The 18,926-nt window shown below is 42.3% G+C and overlaps 1 protein-coding gene across 1 annotated transcript in view; it reads left to right on the top strand.

Annotated features, from left to right (window-relative positions):
* The window catches only part of HSDL2 (hydroxysteroid dehydrogenase like 2), a 164,519-nt gene that overhangs the window by 123,020 nt on the left and 22,573 nt on the right, over nt 1-18,926 (top strand). Inside the window, exons 9-10 of the mRNA XM_078676640.1 lie at nt 3,704-3,847; nt 8,559-8,681. Coding sequence (XP_078532766.1) covers nt 3,704-3,847; nt 8,559-8,681 — 267 coding nt within the window. The remainder of the gene's footprint in view (nt 1-3,703; nt 3,848-8,558; nt 8,682-18,926) is intronic.

Raw genomic sequence — 18,926 nt, 5'->3', positions numbered from 1 at the left:
CTGTACTTACCTGACCCTGGGGGACCCCTGAGTCTATGCCCAGAACACTAACTTCACCAGCCAAGTACTCACCTGGAAACCGATAACTAACTTACCTGCCTTTGGATAACATTGACTGGTTTGACTCGAAAAATCTTCTAAATGTGAAGTTTTGGAAACTAAAAATATTCATATAAAATCACCCGAATTCCGAAGTACTCACCTGTGATCAGGGGAGAAGCCAGTACTGTACCTTATAGCCCAGTACTGAACCGCAAAAGTAATCGTTACCGGGTTTACTAGTAATCTGTATTTTCTCCATAGTAACCCATTGTCTGCTTTTCTATGAAATTTCTTCTGTCTACTTTTGAAAACTTTAAATATTCTTTAAAAATCATACGAAATATTGAAACGCAATAACCTACCTGTTTCAAGTTGAGACCCCAGTGCTGGACTTAGGAGCCCAGTACTGGACTACAAAAGTACCGAGATCGTACTTTACCTGCAACCTGAATTTTCTCCCATTGGATAACGTTGTCAGATTTAACTGGACTACAAAAGTAACGAGATCGTACTTTACCTGCAACCTGAATTTTCTCCCATTGGATAACATTGTCAGATTTACATTGAAAAGTTTCGAAGTGTGAACTTTTAAAACCGCTTTTAATTCATGAAAATTCACTACAGTAACTAGAACGTTTTTACTAAATTGGTTACAGTTTAGAATCTAGGATCTAGTCCTGGAACTACTAAAGTAATATGTATGGTAATCAACTGTACTCATATTTTGAAAACCCATTGAGCTCAATGCTAAAGTGTGTCTAGAATTGTGTTGCCTTCTGCAACCCCTGTATCTATTGTGTTCACAAACTTTATTGCTTCCTTGCAAAGTATTTACATGGGAGTACTCCTATTGAGAAAAGTATATTTTTATGCCTGTTGGTTCTAAAAATAAAACCACTATATCTTTTGAAATAACAACAATTGGCATGGAGTTCAGTCTTTGAGTGTGTGAAATCCTTTGCTGACGGAGTGTGTACAACAAATGCTTTAAACTGTCCTCTGGTACTGCCTTACTGCTCGACCAAGCTACCACTTTTGAGAGTAAGGTCAGTCCTGACTTTAACCTCTGTTATACCTCTGGGGTTTGTGGACTCTATACACACTGTACCTCATCCTGGTCCAGTATATATAGAGCCACTTTCTCACACACCCTCTCCTATTATACTGAAAGGATGTGTGTACCTGGACGGTCAACATTTAATGGACCAAACTTTATCCTTCCTAAAGATTATAGCGACAATGAAACAGACAAATTCCAGCCTAACTTCTAAAATACTATACCAGAGATATTGTATTGTGATTGCATTCATATGTGGTTTCTTTTATTAATTTTTGAACTATGAATTTTCGAACTATGAAACAAACAACCAATTACATTTATATGGCTCTTACTACTCCTGACGAGGCATTGATGTTCTTTACACTGGGTGGCACGCTCCTCCAGATCCCAAGGTTAAGGATTAATCCAGTAGTCATTGGGATTTTTCTTGTGCTCTCAAGAAAACCAGACTATACACTTACTCCAGTTTCTTTGTGCTGATTTAAATTAAGGTTATGCAGAATGGTTGGTGGGGTTAATAGATAGAATAGAGGAAGTTTGGTATTGTTTAGGTTGTAGGTATGACTTTCAGAGAAGGAGAGGTTGTGATTTTGTTTTTTTTCTTAAATGAGGACTATTGGCAGAAGTACAATAATAGAAATCCAGGCAGACATGTATGTGACTTAAAGTAGGCTTGCTCAGAAAGAAGAGACATGCAGTCGGCTTCTGAAGCTGTCCAACGTCTCTGTTAAAGTACTTGGAACCCTTTGGTGTAATACTATATACAGTAGATTATAAAGAGCACGATGTGCCAAAAGACTGGTTGCAAAAATCAGTTAGAAATTTCGTACAACCTGTTTGTCCCCAATCTTTAGTTTTGTGTTGCAACCTATCTAACAATTGGATGTATCGTAAAATCTCTAGTCGGAGGGATCGCAGAAAGACCTGCTAAATTAATATTAATTAGACGGGTGTCTATAACACAGCATAACGTGCATGTGTAAAACGCACATAATGGCTACAAAAATAGAATGGCCTGCGAAGAACAGCAGAGCAACATCCCTATTTTGCATTCTCACAGACGATACTGCATTAACCCCTTTGCGGCGGCAATTCCGCCGCAGCGCTAGGGGGAGGGGGGGGCCGCGCTCGCATGCTCGTGACGGAACCGCTCTGTCACAAGCCTCGTGTGAGCTGTGCTTGTGACGGAGCGGTTCCGTCACGGCCCCGCCCGCTCAATAGAACGTGCCGCGCAGGCGCGGCGGCCGGGCCGTGACAGAACCGCTCCGTCACCAGCACAGCCCACCCGAGGCTCGTGATGGAGCGGTTCCGTCACGAGCATGCATGAGGTTTAAAAAAGGTTTCTTGTGAGGGAAAATCTTGGGAGGGCCAGGTAGTTATTGATACAAATCATACTGAATCGTAAATAGGAGGGAAAACCCTTTAACAACCCTCCATAAATGTTATTTGGTATGGGTTAGTAAACCTACTTTACGAGCTCAAATTGCTTTTTCAATTCACAAGATGGGGTTAATATCTCCCAAAAATCCATTTGCAGCGGCACATCCGGTGATTTTACGAATCACAGCGATTTTCATTGGGAGAATGGCTTTGTATAGCTGGCCCGCGAATTCATCAATTTGAAACAGAACTGTACATGAGAATATCTACACATTGTAAAGAATTTCTGGAACACCTCTTTATTTGAATGAACGTTTTTTTTCTCTAACTTATCCATAGTAATACCTACTTTATCCTTCGTTTACTCACCTGCCTTCCTCCTGTCCAAGTCTGGCTTTCAATCCTTAATGACTGGTTTCTCCTCACCCTGGGTGTCTTTAGTAAACTCTCTGTTTTAAAATATTGCCATTGTGGCACATATCTCTAACACTGCCAAAACTGCCCAACTCCTGCTCCTTTTTCTAATAAAGCGAAAGCCTTATTCCTCCCAAAGATTTTAGATGCCCCATTCACACACTGATTCTCCCACCCTTTGGCTGAGGCAATGCCTTACTTGGAAATCTACCTAAAAATGTTCTAGCCTTTGAGTCACCTTGCATGCAGCCGCCCATCTTGTCAGAGGAGTTAAGTAGTCAGACCAGATCACCCCAATACCTAACTACGTTAATACCACCTGAAGGCCAGAATCCAGGTCAAGATGCATGCTTAAGCTTGATATTTTAGCAGATCCGCCTACCTTAAATAATAAACTGCCGCACACAAGAAGAAAAATCTCGAAAATATGGAGTTTACAAAAGTAAAGAATCATAAATTCTACATTTTCTCCTCCAGTTTAGCCCTTTCAGCATTGGACCCTCCCTTAAGATCAGATTAAAATTGAAGACCCACATATTTAAAAACCATCTGTGAAGCTGTAATGGTGACCTTACATTTTCTCTTCACTGGGATCTTTACTCTGTCGCCCTCTCGAAACACGAACACTGTTCCTACTACTGCTGACTATTCTCAATTGGAGTAAGTTTATTCACTTTTTTTTTATTGTAGTCCAAATTCATTGTAAAGCTCTCCATCGTCTACGTAGATACTTCCATGCAATATAAATATGGTAACAAAATAAATATACTAGACACATAAAATTATAAACTCTTTTATCTTTAATAGGTGGTTCTGCAGCATTCAAGGGAGGCAAGGCCCAGGCTTCGAAAGATTCGTCAGCCATTGCAGAAACGTTTAAGTTAATTCAGACCACCCTCAACGATGAAGTAGTGAAGACAACACAAGGCATTTACCAGTTTGAAATCACTGGTAAGAACCACTGTTGTTTTGGTTGAACAAGCATTCTTGATTACCACAGTACTTTTCTGAATAGTGATAATTGTGATTAGGGTGGTTGAAGGTTAACAATCTTTGTTTACTCATTGCTGGTGCTCACTGCTGTTATGAAGAAACAACAATTTAAAATTCCTGATCATGTGGTACACTCGAATCTCAAGGCAAAGTTTTTCAACCATAGATATATATTTTGCATGACGTGCTTTACTTTTCAATTTTATTATGCATACTTTTCTCTGAATCTTCAACTTCTACCCAAGATTGGGTTTCTGTAATTCCGTGTCAATACATTCTAAAAGTTTTTTTCTTAGTTCAGACTTTTGCCATTGCAATAAATATGTACACACCTGCACACTAGTACATTAATGTGCCTTTTTAACAAGGGTATGTTGAGGCCCACAGGCCTTCAAGAGCAAAGACCACAGGAAGCATGATTGTATTTACAGGTAAAAACAGATGCAAACAATGTCTGATTGAATACTGATAATTGTGTCAAAGTAAACATTTCTTCTCAGTTATGTATAAGTGTAAAAAAACATACTTGCCAATTTGGTGTGCTGTCATCATTTGCTCTTTACCCTGTTGTTGGTTTGTCTGACTTTCGTATGCAGACAGTGAAACAGAATATCACATTTCTGCCAAATCCTAAATGCACTGCACACTTAAATATTGACTGACTACAAATCAAAGTTTACAATACTCTAATTTGTATTCATCTGGTGCATTTATTATGATGATTAAAGTATATATTTTTTTATTGAAGTCTCACACTTCAGCAATATTGTTCAATTAACGAGCCATTTTGCTCCCTAATAATTTGATTTGGATTTTGCTCATAGTTTTAGGTTTCTTTAGTTCCCCCCTGTCTGACTCTACCCGGCACTACTCTCCCCTTATTCTATCAATATTCTTGCCAAAAATGTATACCAGTGTGGGCTTCCTTCAGCTTTTCTGCTTAGTCTTTCTTCTTCACATATGCTCCATTGCTGCAGTCTGGCACTCCCTATTAATGACCTTTATTAAAAACATTCAGTCTCATCAACATTTTGAATATATGCAAACGTTAATATGTATTGTACTGTTCATCGCATTTATATAGCTCACTATACAACTGACTCACTAAAGTGTTCTGATTTACATTGAGATCCTGGGACGGCATTATCGGAGTGCAGTTGTGATCTGTAGTGTATGTAAAAAGAAATTACTAACTTCTCACTCAAACATAACTTTAAAATAAATTGACTCTTCCTGCATTTCAGGTCACTATTCATATACATTATTCCCTCTGCGAAGGTTTCTGCTACTTTTAGAAAACCAAACCAGCCATCACTTTGTAGGACAATTGAAATGTAATCTCTCATCCTATCCACCTTCTGTAGAGGTAGTGTTAGAGGTTATGCCTAGTTAGCTGGTCTCTTAACAACCTCTTTTGCTCATTCTGATCAGTCCTCCATGCCGCAGCCCATTTGGTATCTTGGGCAAAAAAACATTATCACCTTGCATCTCTCCTTGTCAGTTCTTTTGAGTTCTGTACTGAGGATTACGTTTGCAATTGGGTGCATCACTTTAAAAACATTAGACTGCCTCTGGACTTTGCACTAACGAAGAAGGAAATTACTCTAAAATAAAAAACCTATGTTTGGCTCGACTCGACTCACCAGCTCAGCGCCTGGATACCCTCCCGGGTGAAAGCGTGCTCTACAAATTTACATAACATAACATAGTTCTAATACTTTGTGAGAGGCCTGCCTATTGTAAACCACCAGGTGTTGCTCCAGCGACTGTCAGAAGTAGGCCTGACTGGAATGGCCCTAAAGTGGCTTGCGTCTTTTTTATACCAGCGATCCTATCAAGTCTGCAAAGGTAGTGCGCATTCAGCCCCTATCCCTCTTCAATGTGGTGTGCCTCAGGGCTCCTCCCTGAGCCCCACATTGTTCAATGTCTATATGGCACCGTTGGAGGATGTTGTAGCACCACTGGGTATTAAAATCATCAGCTATGCTGATGATACCCAGTTGGTGGTGGCCCTCTTCCAATTGGCGAATCAACCGGACCTGCTGCACTCCTGCCTGTCCAAGGTGTGCACATGGATGGGCAATTCAGCATTAAAACTGAATGGCTCTAAAACAGAGATGATGTTGCTGGGACATGCGGGGCTTTTTCCGCCGCCAGGCTGCTGGCCGAGTTGTCTTGGCGATCCTCCAAGCCCCAAAAAGGAGATCAAAAGTCTCGGTGTGTGGCTGGAACAAGACTTGTCCTTTAAGACCCACGCAAAAAAACTGCCGGAGCTTGCTTTGGTCTACTCCGGTCAGCCCGTAAGATTTTACCCCTTATTCCTCTGGTGTCTAGGAAACTTTTGATTCAGGGGCTGATTGTCTCGAGGTTGGACTACAGCAATGCGATCTTTTTGGGCGCTCCGGAAGCGACGCTCAACAAACTTCAACAAGTGCAGAACGCAGCAGCTAGGCTGCTGATGAATATCCCAAGGACACAGTCAGCAAAACCGGCATTAAATGCGCTGCATTGGCTCCCGGTACGGGAGAGGATAAAATTTAAATCTCTCTGAACGGTTCATAAAATTTTGCGAGGGAAGGGACCTCCCAACCTGGGTAATATAGTGCTCCCTTACAAGGCCACCAGAGCCCTGCGCTCAGACCACAAATTTCTGTTACAAGTGGCCAGAGTGAAAAGATCCCGGATGGGCGGTAGAAGATTCTCGGTGAACGCAGCCAAGTTATGGAATGCGTTGCCCTTGAATCTACAAACAGAAATTTGTATTACTCGGTTTCGAAAGCTACTTAAAACTCATTTGTTCCCCGCTTAATGCTGCTCTTTTAGCTCCTCACCCCTGAGTGATGAACTAGCGCTGGGATGCCCAAGGGTAACCGCGCGCTATACAAGATTCCAAATAATAATAATAATAATAATTGTTTTCACTTCGAAATTAGGTATGACTTTTTTTCTAGGATATCTGTGGGTGGAGTGAGTGAATGGTTGATGCTTGGGAGAGAGATCTTTTCCGAGGGGTAAAACCAAAGAAAAGTAGTTTGAGTGCCAGCTGCTCTTCCTGCCCACTTTCATTAGCAAGCTAATCATTAAAAAAAAAAAGTTCAACATCATGCAAAACTTTCACACGCCCATCATCATCGCCTCAATCACACACACACCTTTTATTCTATTTGAGTTAAAATTTTGTTCTATTTGAGATGTTGGCACCTTATACGTATCCTTCCCTTGCGCATCTCGGTTAATATCTTACAGTTCTTGAATGTCCTTCATCATTCCTATCACTTCCTCTTTTCTCCCTCTTTCGGACATATTACTTGGTGAAGACTTAATTATAAGAAAAATAATGCTGGCATAAAGATGCTGCAACAAAACCTAATCATCGGAGAGATTAGACCCTAGTCTTAAAAAAAAAAAAAAACTTCTAAAATGATCACAATAAGGTAGTATTGTACATATCTGGAAAATATCTGTAGTGTTATCACAAGAAGGTATAACACTGATGTATTGCAAAGATGTGAGATGTAACTATGAAAAGCAATAAAAACGCGACATGAAAATATACTTATGACTGAAAATAATCAGTCTCTCTTGCCATGTGGCAAAAGAAAATAGACAAAATGTGTCCGCTATGATGGTCAACATACAGTATTATGTATTGACATAAAAGAATGTCTTTCAGAGATGCATTACTGTAAATGGAACTAAAATTATTCCAAGACATGATGAGGCAAACGTCAAAGTTTGCAACATTTGTGTGTAATCCTTAGGAAGTGTGTATTTAAAAAAAACTTTTTATTCGACCTTCGATTTGTTTTAGCAAGTTAAACCTACATTCAAGATGATATGTCGTCTTGTTCTTGATTTTGAGTTAAGTCTATTGGGTGTTCTAGACCCTTATTAACTAGTTTTTTATTAGCGTTTAGATCCAGATTTATGCTAATTTGAAATTCATCTGTTTCTCCTTCATGTTCATCAGTAGTCCATGAAATGCAATGAATCTCATAATCCAGGACTTCCCAGCAGAGCTTCAGTTAGGTTTGCTCTAGTGCCCTCATGACATGTGTGTTTTAATATTTCAAATCTCTTTTATTTGTCTTTATGTTTATTCTTTCTAGGCAGGTAGTCATTGCTTTGTCATCATGCAGAGTTTCCAACTCAACCGTACCTTAAAAGGTCAAGAATAATTATTATACAATGCTTGGTTGAGTTAAGAAGCCCTACTTTAACTTCTTAGTTTTTTTTGGTCTGATGATGAACACTACTTAATTGCACATCGGATAAACTGATTGTTGTCTTCACAAGCTTGCTTTTCCTTTTTTTATAAAGACAGGACTTTCTTGATATCGTAGTATTCTGTTTTGCTCTAGCTATGGTTACAAGCGTGTCTTACTGTTATTTGCCAATGTGTAGTATGATTACACAGGGGAAGTCTGCTTCTCAAGACTTATGTATATGTGTCCTTTTTTTGCTTGTTAGTGTTGTTTGTTTTGCCTAGTTCATTTTGTTTTTCACTGATGACGGTGCATTTTGCCCTGGTTCACTTTACCCTTCTCACAAAATGGCCTATTTCAGTTGATACCTCAGCATGGATATGTGGTGGACTAACATGTTTTGTGCCTTGTAATGCTCAAAAATAACTTGTGTGTTCCTGGGATAATGTATTTTCTTTTTGTAGATGAAGGGACTTGGCACATTGACCTGAAGAGCAAGAGTGGCAGTGCTGGAAAGGGAGAGCCTTCTGTTAAAGCTGATGTCATCATGAGTCTGAACGGAGATGATTTTGTGAAGATGTTTTCAGGTGGGAATAACTTGGTGTCTTAGTTCTTAAGTTTTAATCATCAAAAATGTCTCTAGTGAGAACTGTATCGGTACTGATTACTTATGCTTTATCTTGACATGATTTACATCACAAGATTTGATTTTTACATGTGTGAAATGTGCTAGATTTATTAAAAACCAACCAAAGCACCGCCAAATACACTTTGAGATTTTCACTGGTTAGAGGTTTGTTGAACATGCCTGTTTCACCTCATTCCATGTTTATTTGCTAACCAAGAAAACTCCTTCTAGAGACACTTAGCTGTGTGGTGTTCAAGATTATTTCTCACAAAATGAGGGGAGAGGGTCAAAAAACAACCTCCACCACCCCGAACCCCCTAATAATCACATGTAAACAAAGAAAGGGGTGGGGAGGACTAAACCCAATAAGGATGAAGAGACAAGCTGTGGCACAAGTGTGTGTTTTGAAAAACTGCCCTCACTCACACACAAAAGTGTGTGACATGCTTCATCCTTATTCGGTTTAGTCCTCCCCACCCCTTTCTGTGTTTACATGGTGTTCAAGATTGGCATATCCTGCAGATGACATGCATAAAACTGTTCTTTCTTCTCGGAAATTCTCTTCTCTGATATTCCAAGGTAATTTATAGGGCTGGGCGGAATTTGCGTAATCGCGTTACGCAAATCTCCGCGAAACGGTAAAAAAATCTCCGCGAACACGCAGAAATACGGCAAACTTGCAGGAATTGCTTGTTTGCGATGCTTTTTTACTGTTCGCAATCGCGGTTTGCGTGCTCGGGGGGAAATATCTCGCGAACACGTGTTTGAAAACGCGAACAAGCAAAAAATTTCGCTAAGTCGCAGAACGCAGAATTTTGGGCAATTTCACGTTCTCCGCGGAATGCAAAATTACCCAAATTCCGTGAAAGGAACGGAGTTTACCGCCCAGGCCTAGTAATTTATAAGTTTCATTTCAGCAGCATCACAGATCTTGTTCTTGAAGTGCTTCAATGCATCACAGTTCGAAAACAGTTTTTATTTAAAAACGTGTCTTTGATTGTTATGCATTTTTTACCTTTACTTAATTTTTAATAACAAAGCATCAAATTATTTACACGGATAATCAGTGCTCTGAATGTTGATTGACATATTGCACTGAAGCACCCACAAGGCGACCCACCCTCCATCACTTACTAGTCCTACAAACACAGCTATTAAGTGTTCCGTACAAAGTCCTATGACTGAGTGCTACCCTGCAGCCAACAACAGTACCATTGTCCTCCACGTATGTGCATCCTTCAACAGTAGATGTTCCATAACTATCTCACAGAACCTACTCAGTTCAATGCCTTATGATACATTATCACAGTTGTGCAGTAGGTAGTATCTGAGGGAAAACCAAATGTTTTTTCAGCTGGGAGACCGCCTACACCATACATGTGGAAGTCTCCGCTATAGAGCCGGATTTATTTCCCCTCGCTACCCACAGCAGATGAGGAACGTAGTGTGATAATTGTGGTACTAAGAAGACCCTGCAGGCTTAAGCAATTACAAAGCTACCTTCCCTAAAAAGTGGGTACTCAACTGTCCTCTCCAGGTACATGAGGAGGCTCCAGAATTGAATAATGTTTGGAGCCTTCCATGGTTCACTGAAGTACTTCTGGAAACCTCCAGACCCCAGTGGTAAATAAACCTTAAACTTTTAAATTTTTTCTCAGACCGCATTGGCCTGAGCTAGAGGATCAGTGTTAGCCACTAAATATTTTTTGCATTAAAGGAAAGAACAGTCTGTAATCCGAACTTGTTGAAACCTGCAGGTGGGGTCGAGGGTCCTCAACAGTGACAAAATATGGCTAGTTCAGGATATTAAAAAAACAGAAGGAACTACTGAAATGCTCAGGCATGAGTCCCAAAAGAAGATGAAAAACTGACACTCCATTGATTGATGGGTCGTTGTACATCACTTCAGAAGGGGAAGACCTGAGGTTACTAAAACTTTATGGTTGAACTATTCCAGGGACTTCAAAGAAGAACTGTAAGCAGAAAGAATATATTGAGGCAAACATTTTCAAGATATCAAGAGAAACTTCAATGACATGGGCAAAAGGGTCTTTCACGTAGAGGAATCCAGCAACAATAGATCCGTTGAGGAAGAGTCCAATCAGAAATAGGTGATTGTTCTGTGAGTACAAAACACCAGTCTCCAAGAAATGCTTGAACATCTTGAACATCTAGTTATAGTAATGTGAAAATCAGAGAGGTATCTCAAGGAGCTAAGGACAAGAACATAGACTGTTCAGAACGTGCTTGGCTCTCACCTTGAAGCAGAGGACAACATGCTGATTGAACTGGACAGAACTATTAATACAGCACACTTCGTCCTAATATCCTGACCAGAGTATACCATTAACAACTAAAAGAATACATTATGGCAGTAACAAAAACTTAAGACTCCTTCCAATCTGAAGGCCCCTTGCTTACACTTTACTGAAATATGTGAGTCGCATCCCTCCAATGGCACAGATCATTTCAGGCTATTACAGATATCCTTTATGCTCATCACTGAACTCCTAGATTGGGTCCACCATATTTTGGATTAGATTTACTTGGCAGGAACAATTAAGTGAATGAAATTAGATATATGGCAAGATGAAACACAGAATGATAGAGTAAGGGGGCAACTAAGAGGCAAAGTCAAACCTTGCAGTATCAAAAGGAAAAATGGAAACTTACGGTCAAGAAGACCTTCATATATAGGTAATATTTATAAAAGCACAAAGTGGTAATCCATATGGTGATCACAGTACAGCAGCCTTTAATGGCAAGGAGTTCAGACACCCCAAAGACCTCCACTGGGTTACTCACAAGCCCATGTATTTTATAGATCCTATTATCACCCCTGAATATATAGTAACTATGTCTGAGATGTTATATTGTGACTGGTCAAATCATCAAATGATTTAATTTGTTCTGACCCTTTCAGTGACCATACTGACCCAATCCTCCTCAGGCTGAAGGGAAATCATTCCATTGAATGTTAAACACCTACAAGTAATATTTGTTAATAAGCCCCTTACTAAGAAAGTCCATGGAGCAACTTAAGATATTTGGTGTAATACTCTTTCACCTGCCCTATCGACTAGGTGTATGAAACCAAAAAATGAACATGCTCCATGATTAAACTCAATCATCTATCTGCCAAACTGGAGGATAAATAATCTGAACATATCTGGAGATGTAAATACTGCCCTTCTAAATAAAAAAGTGGAACTCAAAGACAACAAAAATATAAAAGGGCTATCCAAGATTTCACCAGTGCTGTTACCCAACCAGGTTGTCTCTTGCAAAAAATAAACATAGATAACTTTTTAAGATATTTCATGAAACATTTCATTAAAACGAACATTCAATTCCAGCCTGAATTCCAAACATTTCTGCAATGAATTGGACCATCTTATCTCTAAGATCAATAATATCAGGGGGACCATATTCAAAGATTTTTACCCTTATTCTCAGGGTCAGTCCCCCATTCCTCACGCTCCGCTTTTGGTCTAATTTTGAGCTTCTCGACGAGCCTTCTCTTCCCCTCCTATTAAATTGCAAATTCAGATATCTACTGGATCCAGTCCCAGTTCACGTTCTTTCTAGCCTTAACAATTTACGTGCTTTCCTCTACTGGAAATGATTAAATCATCATATTAGTCATTGTCCATTATTCATTTCTAATAGGCACAATAGTTTCTTCATTGAAGTCTGGCTTGGACCCTACTTTAACTTTGAATGTGTGCACTATCACCTTGCTATGCGCAACAGCAAAACTTCTTAAACACATGTGGCTACACCTCTTTTGCTTTTTTATTGAACACCAACAAATTATGGATAATAGCAAGGTATCTGTGGTGACCTAGATATGGCGTTGCTGTGACAGCTGATGTTGGCCGTGTCCGTGCCATGGTCTTTTAAATCATACCAGCAGGCATTTGACACTGTCATCCATAAGATGCTCAGAAATTATCTGCATGTGGTGGGTGTCTACAACTATGTCAAACTGGTTCACATTTTCTCACTAATAGAGGTCAAAGAGAAACCTTGGGTCCTTTCTCCTCTCCTGCCAACAATTTTACCATCAGAGTTCCTAGTGAATCTGCTCTATCATTGTACTTTAATACCTTTGTCCATCTTTTGGCCACACTCATGGTCTGTAGTTATACACATGAGGAGATGATGCCTAAATCTTGTTCAGTTTGAGTAATCCTACTTCACAGGACTCTTCCGTTCAGTGCTGTCTCCTTGTTGTTCGAGAATCAGTGGAATCCCTCTGGCTGAACTCAACACAAAGAAGATAGAAACTGTGATCACCGGGTGTTACAAGACTTCATTGGCAACCTTCCCCATGTCACTTTTTGGATTCAGACTTGATTACTGGAATGGTCTCCAATCTAGTCAAAACTAAGCTTCACACTTTGTAGCAGCAGTTCCCCATTATGTCACACCACACATATTTTGAAAGCTTTGCAATAGCTCCCTGTTAAACCTTGTATTGACCGCAAGGCAACCTGTCTTGTTAAAAGTTCTTTCTATGACATAGTTCCAATATTCATTGCCAAACTCGTATCACAGTATCAGCGGAGTAGACTTCGTCAGATCCTTCTACACATTTCCAGATGTTGGAAGGCGTATATTGGAGTAAGGAAGAGGAGACCAGGAGAGGCTTATTGATTTTAGCTCCTCATATGTGGAATAAGTAAATTGCAGAGTTCAGGAATGTTCCTTCCTCTTTACATTGTAATCAGTTAAAAATGTTCTTGTTCCTTTGTCGCTTCACTTAACCATCACACTGGGTTATCTTGTTACTGGGGCATTAGTCCATAGGTATATCGTGCACTATAAGCTTTCATAACATAACCAGAATACAGTTAATAACTCTACAGCCATCTAAGAGGAATAGCATACCGGTTTGGGTTGGGCCAACAGGCTAAGACATTGGGGTAGGGTGGTGCGAAGGGCTTGTTTGTGCTATAAGGGCCATGACACAGTCCCAAAAGGGTAGACCGAGTCAGTATTTAAGGAATGCAAAGGATGGTTGGGACAAGAGGAAGTTTAAAATGGTGGTTTCTTAAAATGAAAGTCAATCTAAAAATGGAGAGAAGTTAGTTACGGTGGGGTATGGGGAGTTGTGGTGGGAGTCACTTATACATTCTACACTCCTGACCAATATTAAGGTTCAAACATGCATGAAATGGAAGACTTTGGCCACTCCTGGTATGCTCTTTATGCCTACGGAGCTTAGCATTGCCACCTTTATTGTTTCTGAAAAGAACACCGTAGCCAAGTGTTTAAGGAAGCTTTGCTCCTTGAAAGGAATGAATAGTCATTTGTTTTTTTTATAAGAAACCCACTTGCTTACTAGAGATACTTTGTGTCTTAGATCAAAGTATTTCTCCTACCAACACTTTGCCTTGTCCAGATCTAGGAAATGGGTTGCTGGCATACTCCTAGAACAGTACCTGTGATTAGGCTTTCCTGTTTTCCGTTTCTTCTTTATTGAATGCCAATGGTTTTTTTTCAGTGTTTCCCAATGCACATTTGCAGTTTTTAAAATCTGTAGCTATTAGTGTTTATTCTCTTTTTTGCTCCATACACATTCACGGGGAGGGTGTATTTCCAGTATTTATGAAGAAATGTGCTTGCATTTCCTTCCTTCTTTCATTCATCCCTATTGTCAAGTATTCCCTACATTCTTTCCTGCTCCCAGCTCCCTTTTTGTACCCTTTTATTGAATTTTCATTTCCAAATAACTTGTCATCATTTTTCTCAACTCCATGCCTGCCTAATTTACCAGTAATCCAATCTGTCTGTCTTTCTTTCCCTTAGTCCAGTCCCACACCATGTCTAGGATGTCCATTAATGTAAAAAGGTTTTCCCCCTTTAAGATTAGATTGTAGCAGCTAAAAAGCTTAATGTTGGGTAGTTAACACACCTTTCCACTGCTCTGTTCAGGCAAATACCAACTATTTGCTCAATTAAGAATTTCTACTTAGGACAGCATATGCCCCATAAAGCAAAATTTAGTTCATAACACCTTGATTTGTACCTTAAGTACTGCATGTTCCAAGCAATATTTGCTTAGCAACAAAATAAATACTTGGCCCTACACATCACAGGGGTGATGTCCTTTAAATGTTACATGGAATGCACTGAAAGCAGTGTTTACAAACCCCCTAATTACAGAGAGAGGGCATGATTGATTGAATTCAAGGAAGGGGTATGAGTGAAATTCAAAGAGGATTTGCAGAAGTTGCTACACAAACATTCACTATCATGGAAAGTTTGGCAAAGGGTCCTCATGCTTAAGGGCTAGTGTAACACTGGCACCTTAAGGCAGAATGCACTGTCATTAGATTAGATCCACATTTCTATGAGTCAAAGAACAAAGCTGGGGGATTTCCAGCTTCTCCACTGAAACAAACCAGGTCATATATTCCAATCCTTTAGGCCCTTTTGAAGGACATGGCAGTGGCATTTGAATAATGGCAAAGTAAGCGCCTTTTGTGTTTGGCAAGAGTTCTATAAATGTGACTAGTTTTTGGACCCTGCCAATCTCTGTATGCCAGGAGACTTTGAAAAAGATACAGAATCTGTGTGCCAGTTCTGTAGGAAGTGGCAAGAAGATGGGGATAGTTTCTAGTCCTGGCATTCTCCATCCAACAGAAGGCAGGTTTGGCATATCTGATATCAGTAAACAGCGTTTACAACGCAACTTTTACCACGCACTACCTTTACCACGCAACTTTTACCACTAATTGCGCTGGGGGGCGCTGTAGGATAGGTAATAGTTTAATTTACTATCCAACACCTTCCCTACTATCCACGGGGACTGGAGTTGGAATAGTAAATTAAACTATTCACTATCCAGCGCCCCCCAACCCAAGTCGTTGTAACGACTTGCGTTGTAAAACCTGCTTTGTAAAGGTATGCGTGGAAAAAGCATGCATTGTAACGACATACATCCCTGATATCACACCCTACTGTAGGGCATCTCAAATCAGATGGAAATTTGTTGGCTTGGTCACAGAGGGAAACGGTGTGTCATTGATGTTTCACGGAGCAAACTATTGTAGATGCTCTGAAGCTTTATAAAAGATCCCTTGGCTGAGAAGATAATACAGCATTCTTCTTAACTTGAAGGCTGAAAATGTTGCTTGTCACACTGAACATTTGGGTTGTAGGAGTGTCCACGTTAGGAAACTGACAACACACCCATCCCTATTCATTCCCCCTTTTGGGAATTCATACTATTACTGTGGCTGTACTGAGACACATTTAAACAATGGGCTCAGCACAGATGTCTTAAGTAATGTAAACAGATTAAAATGGATTTCGACCTTGAGAGATTTCACTGTGCTTAGTTGCATCTCTGAGTGTTGCACCCTTTTTTTAACCCACTTCGAAAAATATATACATAAAACAGAAATTGATGGGCTTATAACCTCTCCCAGACAACTTATGAGAAGGCTCAAGGGATATTTTAAGCCTAAAAAGACTTGGTAGGCAGATTACGCTCAATAACTAGGGGCGTCACTTGTGTACAAAGTACTGAAGCAAGCCTGAAACTATTTATACAATGGCGTTACACTATAGAAAAGTTCTGTAGTAGGGGATCTCTGTGTATAGTCATAATCTAGTGAATAGTCCCGCCCATGTGTGTGGACCCCAGAGCAATCAAAAATAATCTCTTATAGTGTCGAAAAATGCAGAAATGCACAGACACTTAAGAGAGAATTTAAAGACAGATAATGCAGCCTAAAAAAGGCTACACTGTCCAATACTTCAACTAGAAATTCCACCAATAAAATCCACAAAACAGCAAAGCCTGTACAGATTTCCCTTGCTTAAACAGCAAAAACCCTCTGGAATGATAGAGAGGAGGACCTGGACAGACAAGCCCCATAGGCTGCCATTATGTGGCTCAGAACAGAATACTGTGCCTTTAAGAGAACTTTCCAGAACTTCACAGTATCCCAGAATGCACTGCAGGTCCCAGTTACTTTCAGTTCTTTTTTCCGGCTCCTGCAAGCAGGACCCTGGAGCATTGAGCTCTCCCTTTTCAAGGGTTTATTGGTGTTTTTTTCACTTAAAATCGATTTGAGTACTTTCTAAGTACTTTTAGGCTTTTCTTCTTGGTTTTTTGCACTTCTTTGATGTCAAATATGCCTGCATTATTTGACAAATGCCCGGAGTGCTCCAGGAAGAAGGCGAAGTCAGACCCTCATGAGGTGTGTATCCTCTGCCTGCCATCTTCCCATATTCCAGAGGAGTGTGAGATCTGTCAAGGCTTCTCTGGCAGGACCCTGAAGGACAGAATGAAGATCAGACTTCAGGGCCTCGAGGAAAGGCGGCTGAAGGCACAAGGTGGGTCTGGAGGGGCTTCATCTGCCCATGCTGAGGCCTCTGGGGGGCTCCCCAGGGGCAGGAAGTCCAGCAAACGTCCACAGTCTCCGTCTGGGTTGGTAGCACTGACCATGACGTTGAGAGGAAGGTCCACGGCCAGCTCCCGGTCTCCCCAGGGCTCTGGGTCGAGAAAACGTCGCCCGTCGACGTCGAGGGACTTACACAGGCCGCCGTCGAACCCAGTGACGATTTCTGCGTCGACGGGCCCGGCGTCGGCGCTCGCCGTCGAGGCGACACCGCCGATCGCCGTCGACGAACAGGACATCGTCGTCGTCGAGGGGATCCTCGGCGTCGAGGCCGCCGTCGAAGCGGAAGAGATCGCCGTCGAGGCAGAAGAGTTCTCCGGCGAGGAAGAAGTCGCCGTCGAGGCGGTCGAGGTCGCCGTCGAGGCGTACAAGGTCGCCGTCGAGGCGGTCGAAGAGGTCGCCGTCGAGGCGGTCGAGGTCGCCGTCGAGGCGCAACAGATCACCGTCGAGACATAAAGGATCGTCGTCGAGATGGTCGGGCTCGTCGTCGAGGCATCGAAGCCGTTCGACGCCGAAGCATAGAAGACGGTCGACGCCGAAGGGGCGCTCGACGTCGAGGGAACCACGTTCAACGCCTGGTCACCGCTCTTCGGCGTCGAGGGGTCGTGCTGACAGGCCGAGGACTGTGGGGGGATCCCCTCAGTCCAGAAAGGATGGCGGGTCACCGGGATCGGTGTACTCAGAGGTGTATACCCCGAAGAAGGCTGTTCCACCTCCTCCTCAGTTGCCTGGAGGTCTACCTCCGAGGGCTCCAACCCCTCCTCCGTTGCCTCCTCTGCCTCCACTTCCAACAGGACCTAGGACCCCTGTGCCAGACAAGCCGCCACCGGTTCCACCGAGGTCGGTCTCGTTGCCCAGGCTTCCGACCCCTCCCAAGAAGACTCCTAAGTCTAAGGAACCACCCAAGCCCAAGACGTCCGCCCCGGGGAAACCGGCAGAACGTCCACGACCTAGGAGGTCAAGGTCGCGCTCCAGACGGAGAGACAGGTCGAGGAGCAGACACAGGTCCTCCACCAGATCTAGACATCGCCACAGGAGGCATAGGTCCAGGTCCCGTACAACATCATCTAGGACCCGTTCCTATTCGCCGACTCTATCGGATTCTCCGGAGACTAGGGTGACCCCTGTCGACGACATTGGCACGTTCCAGGAGGTGCTCCTGAGGGGGGCTGCGAAGTTGGGTATCACGGTGACGGCTCCTACACCTACGACGTCCGTGATATTCGATACGCTTCACAAGAAGCACCTGTCTCGTCCTCTTCTGCCGTTGGTCCCAGGACTGGTCGAACCGGCGGAAGTGCTGTTCCTTACACAGGCGGTGGTGAAGGCTGCTCCCTCAAGACTCCTGAAAAAGTACCGTGCTCCTGACTCGGACCCGGCCTTCCTTCGCATGGACCCAGTGCCCGATTCGGTGATAGTGACGGCAGCCAGGAAGCTGCATTCTACCTCCCCGTCCTCCACAGTGCCACCGGATAAAGAGAGCCGCTGGATTGATTCGGCTGGTAGGAAAGCCTGTGGGACTTCTTCTACCACTATGAAAGCCTCCAGCGATTCGGCTTTGTTGGGGCGGTACAACCAAGCGCTATGGGACTCCATGGAACAGTTCGCGGACCTGGTACCGCGCGACAGGAGGGAGGACTTCATGGAAATTGTCTCGGAGGGGATGCTGGTTTCCAACCAGGCCATCAGTGCCTCTGCAGACATAGCTCTGTTGGCCGCACATGGCTACTGCCACGGAGTCAACCAGCGCCGCCATGCTTGGCTCAGGCTTACGTCGCTCAAGCCTG

The sequence above is a fragment of the Lissotriton helveticus genome, chromosome 2_1, assembly GCF_964261635.1.
Source record: "Lissotriton helveticus chromosome 2_1, aLisHel1.1, whole genome shotgun sequence".
Taxonomy (NCBI): Eukaryota; Metazoa; Chordata; class Amphibia; order Caudata; family Salamandridae; genus Lissotriton; species Lissotriton helveticus.
Note: the sequence above shows the minus strand (reverse complement) of the source record. Positions and strands in the feature narration are given on the sequence as shown.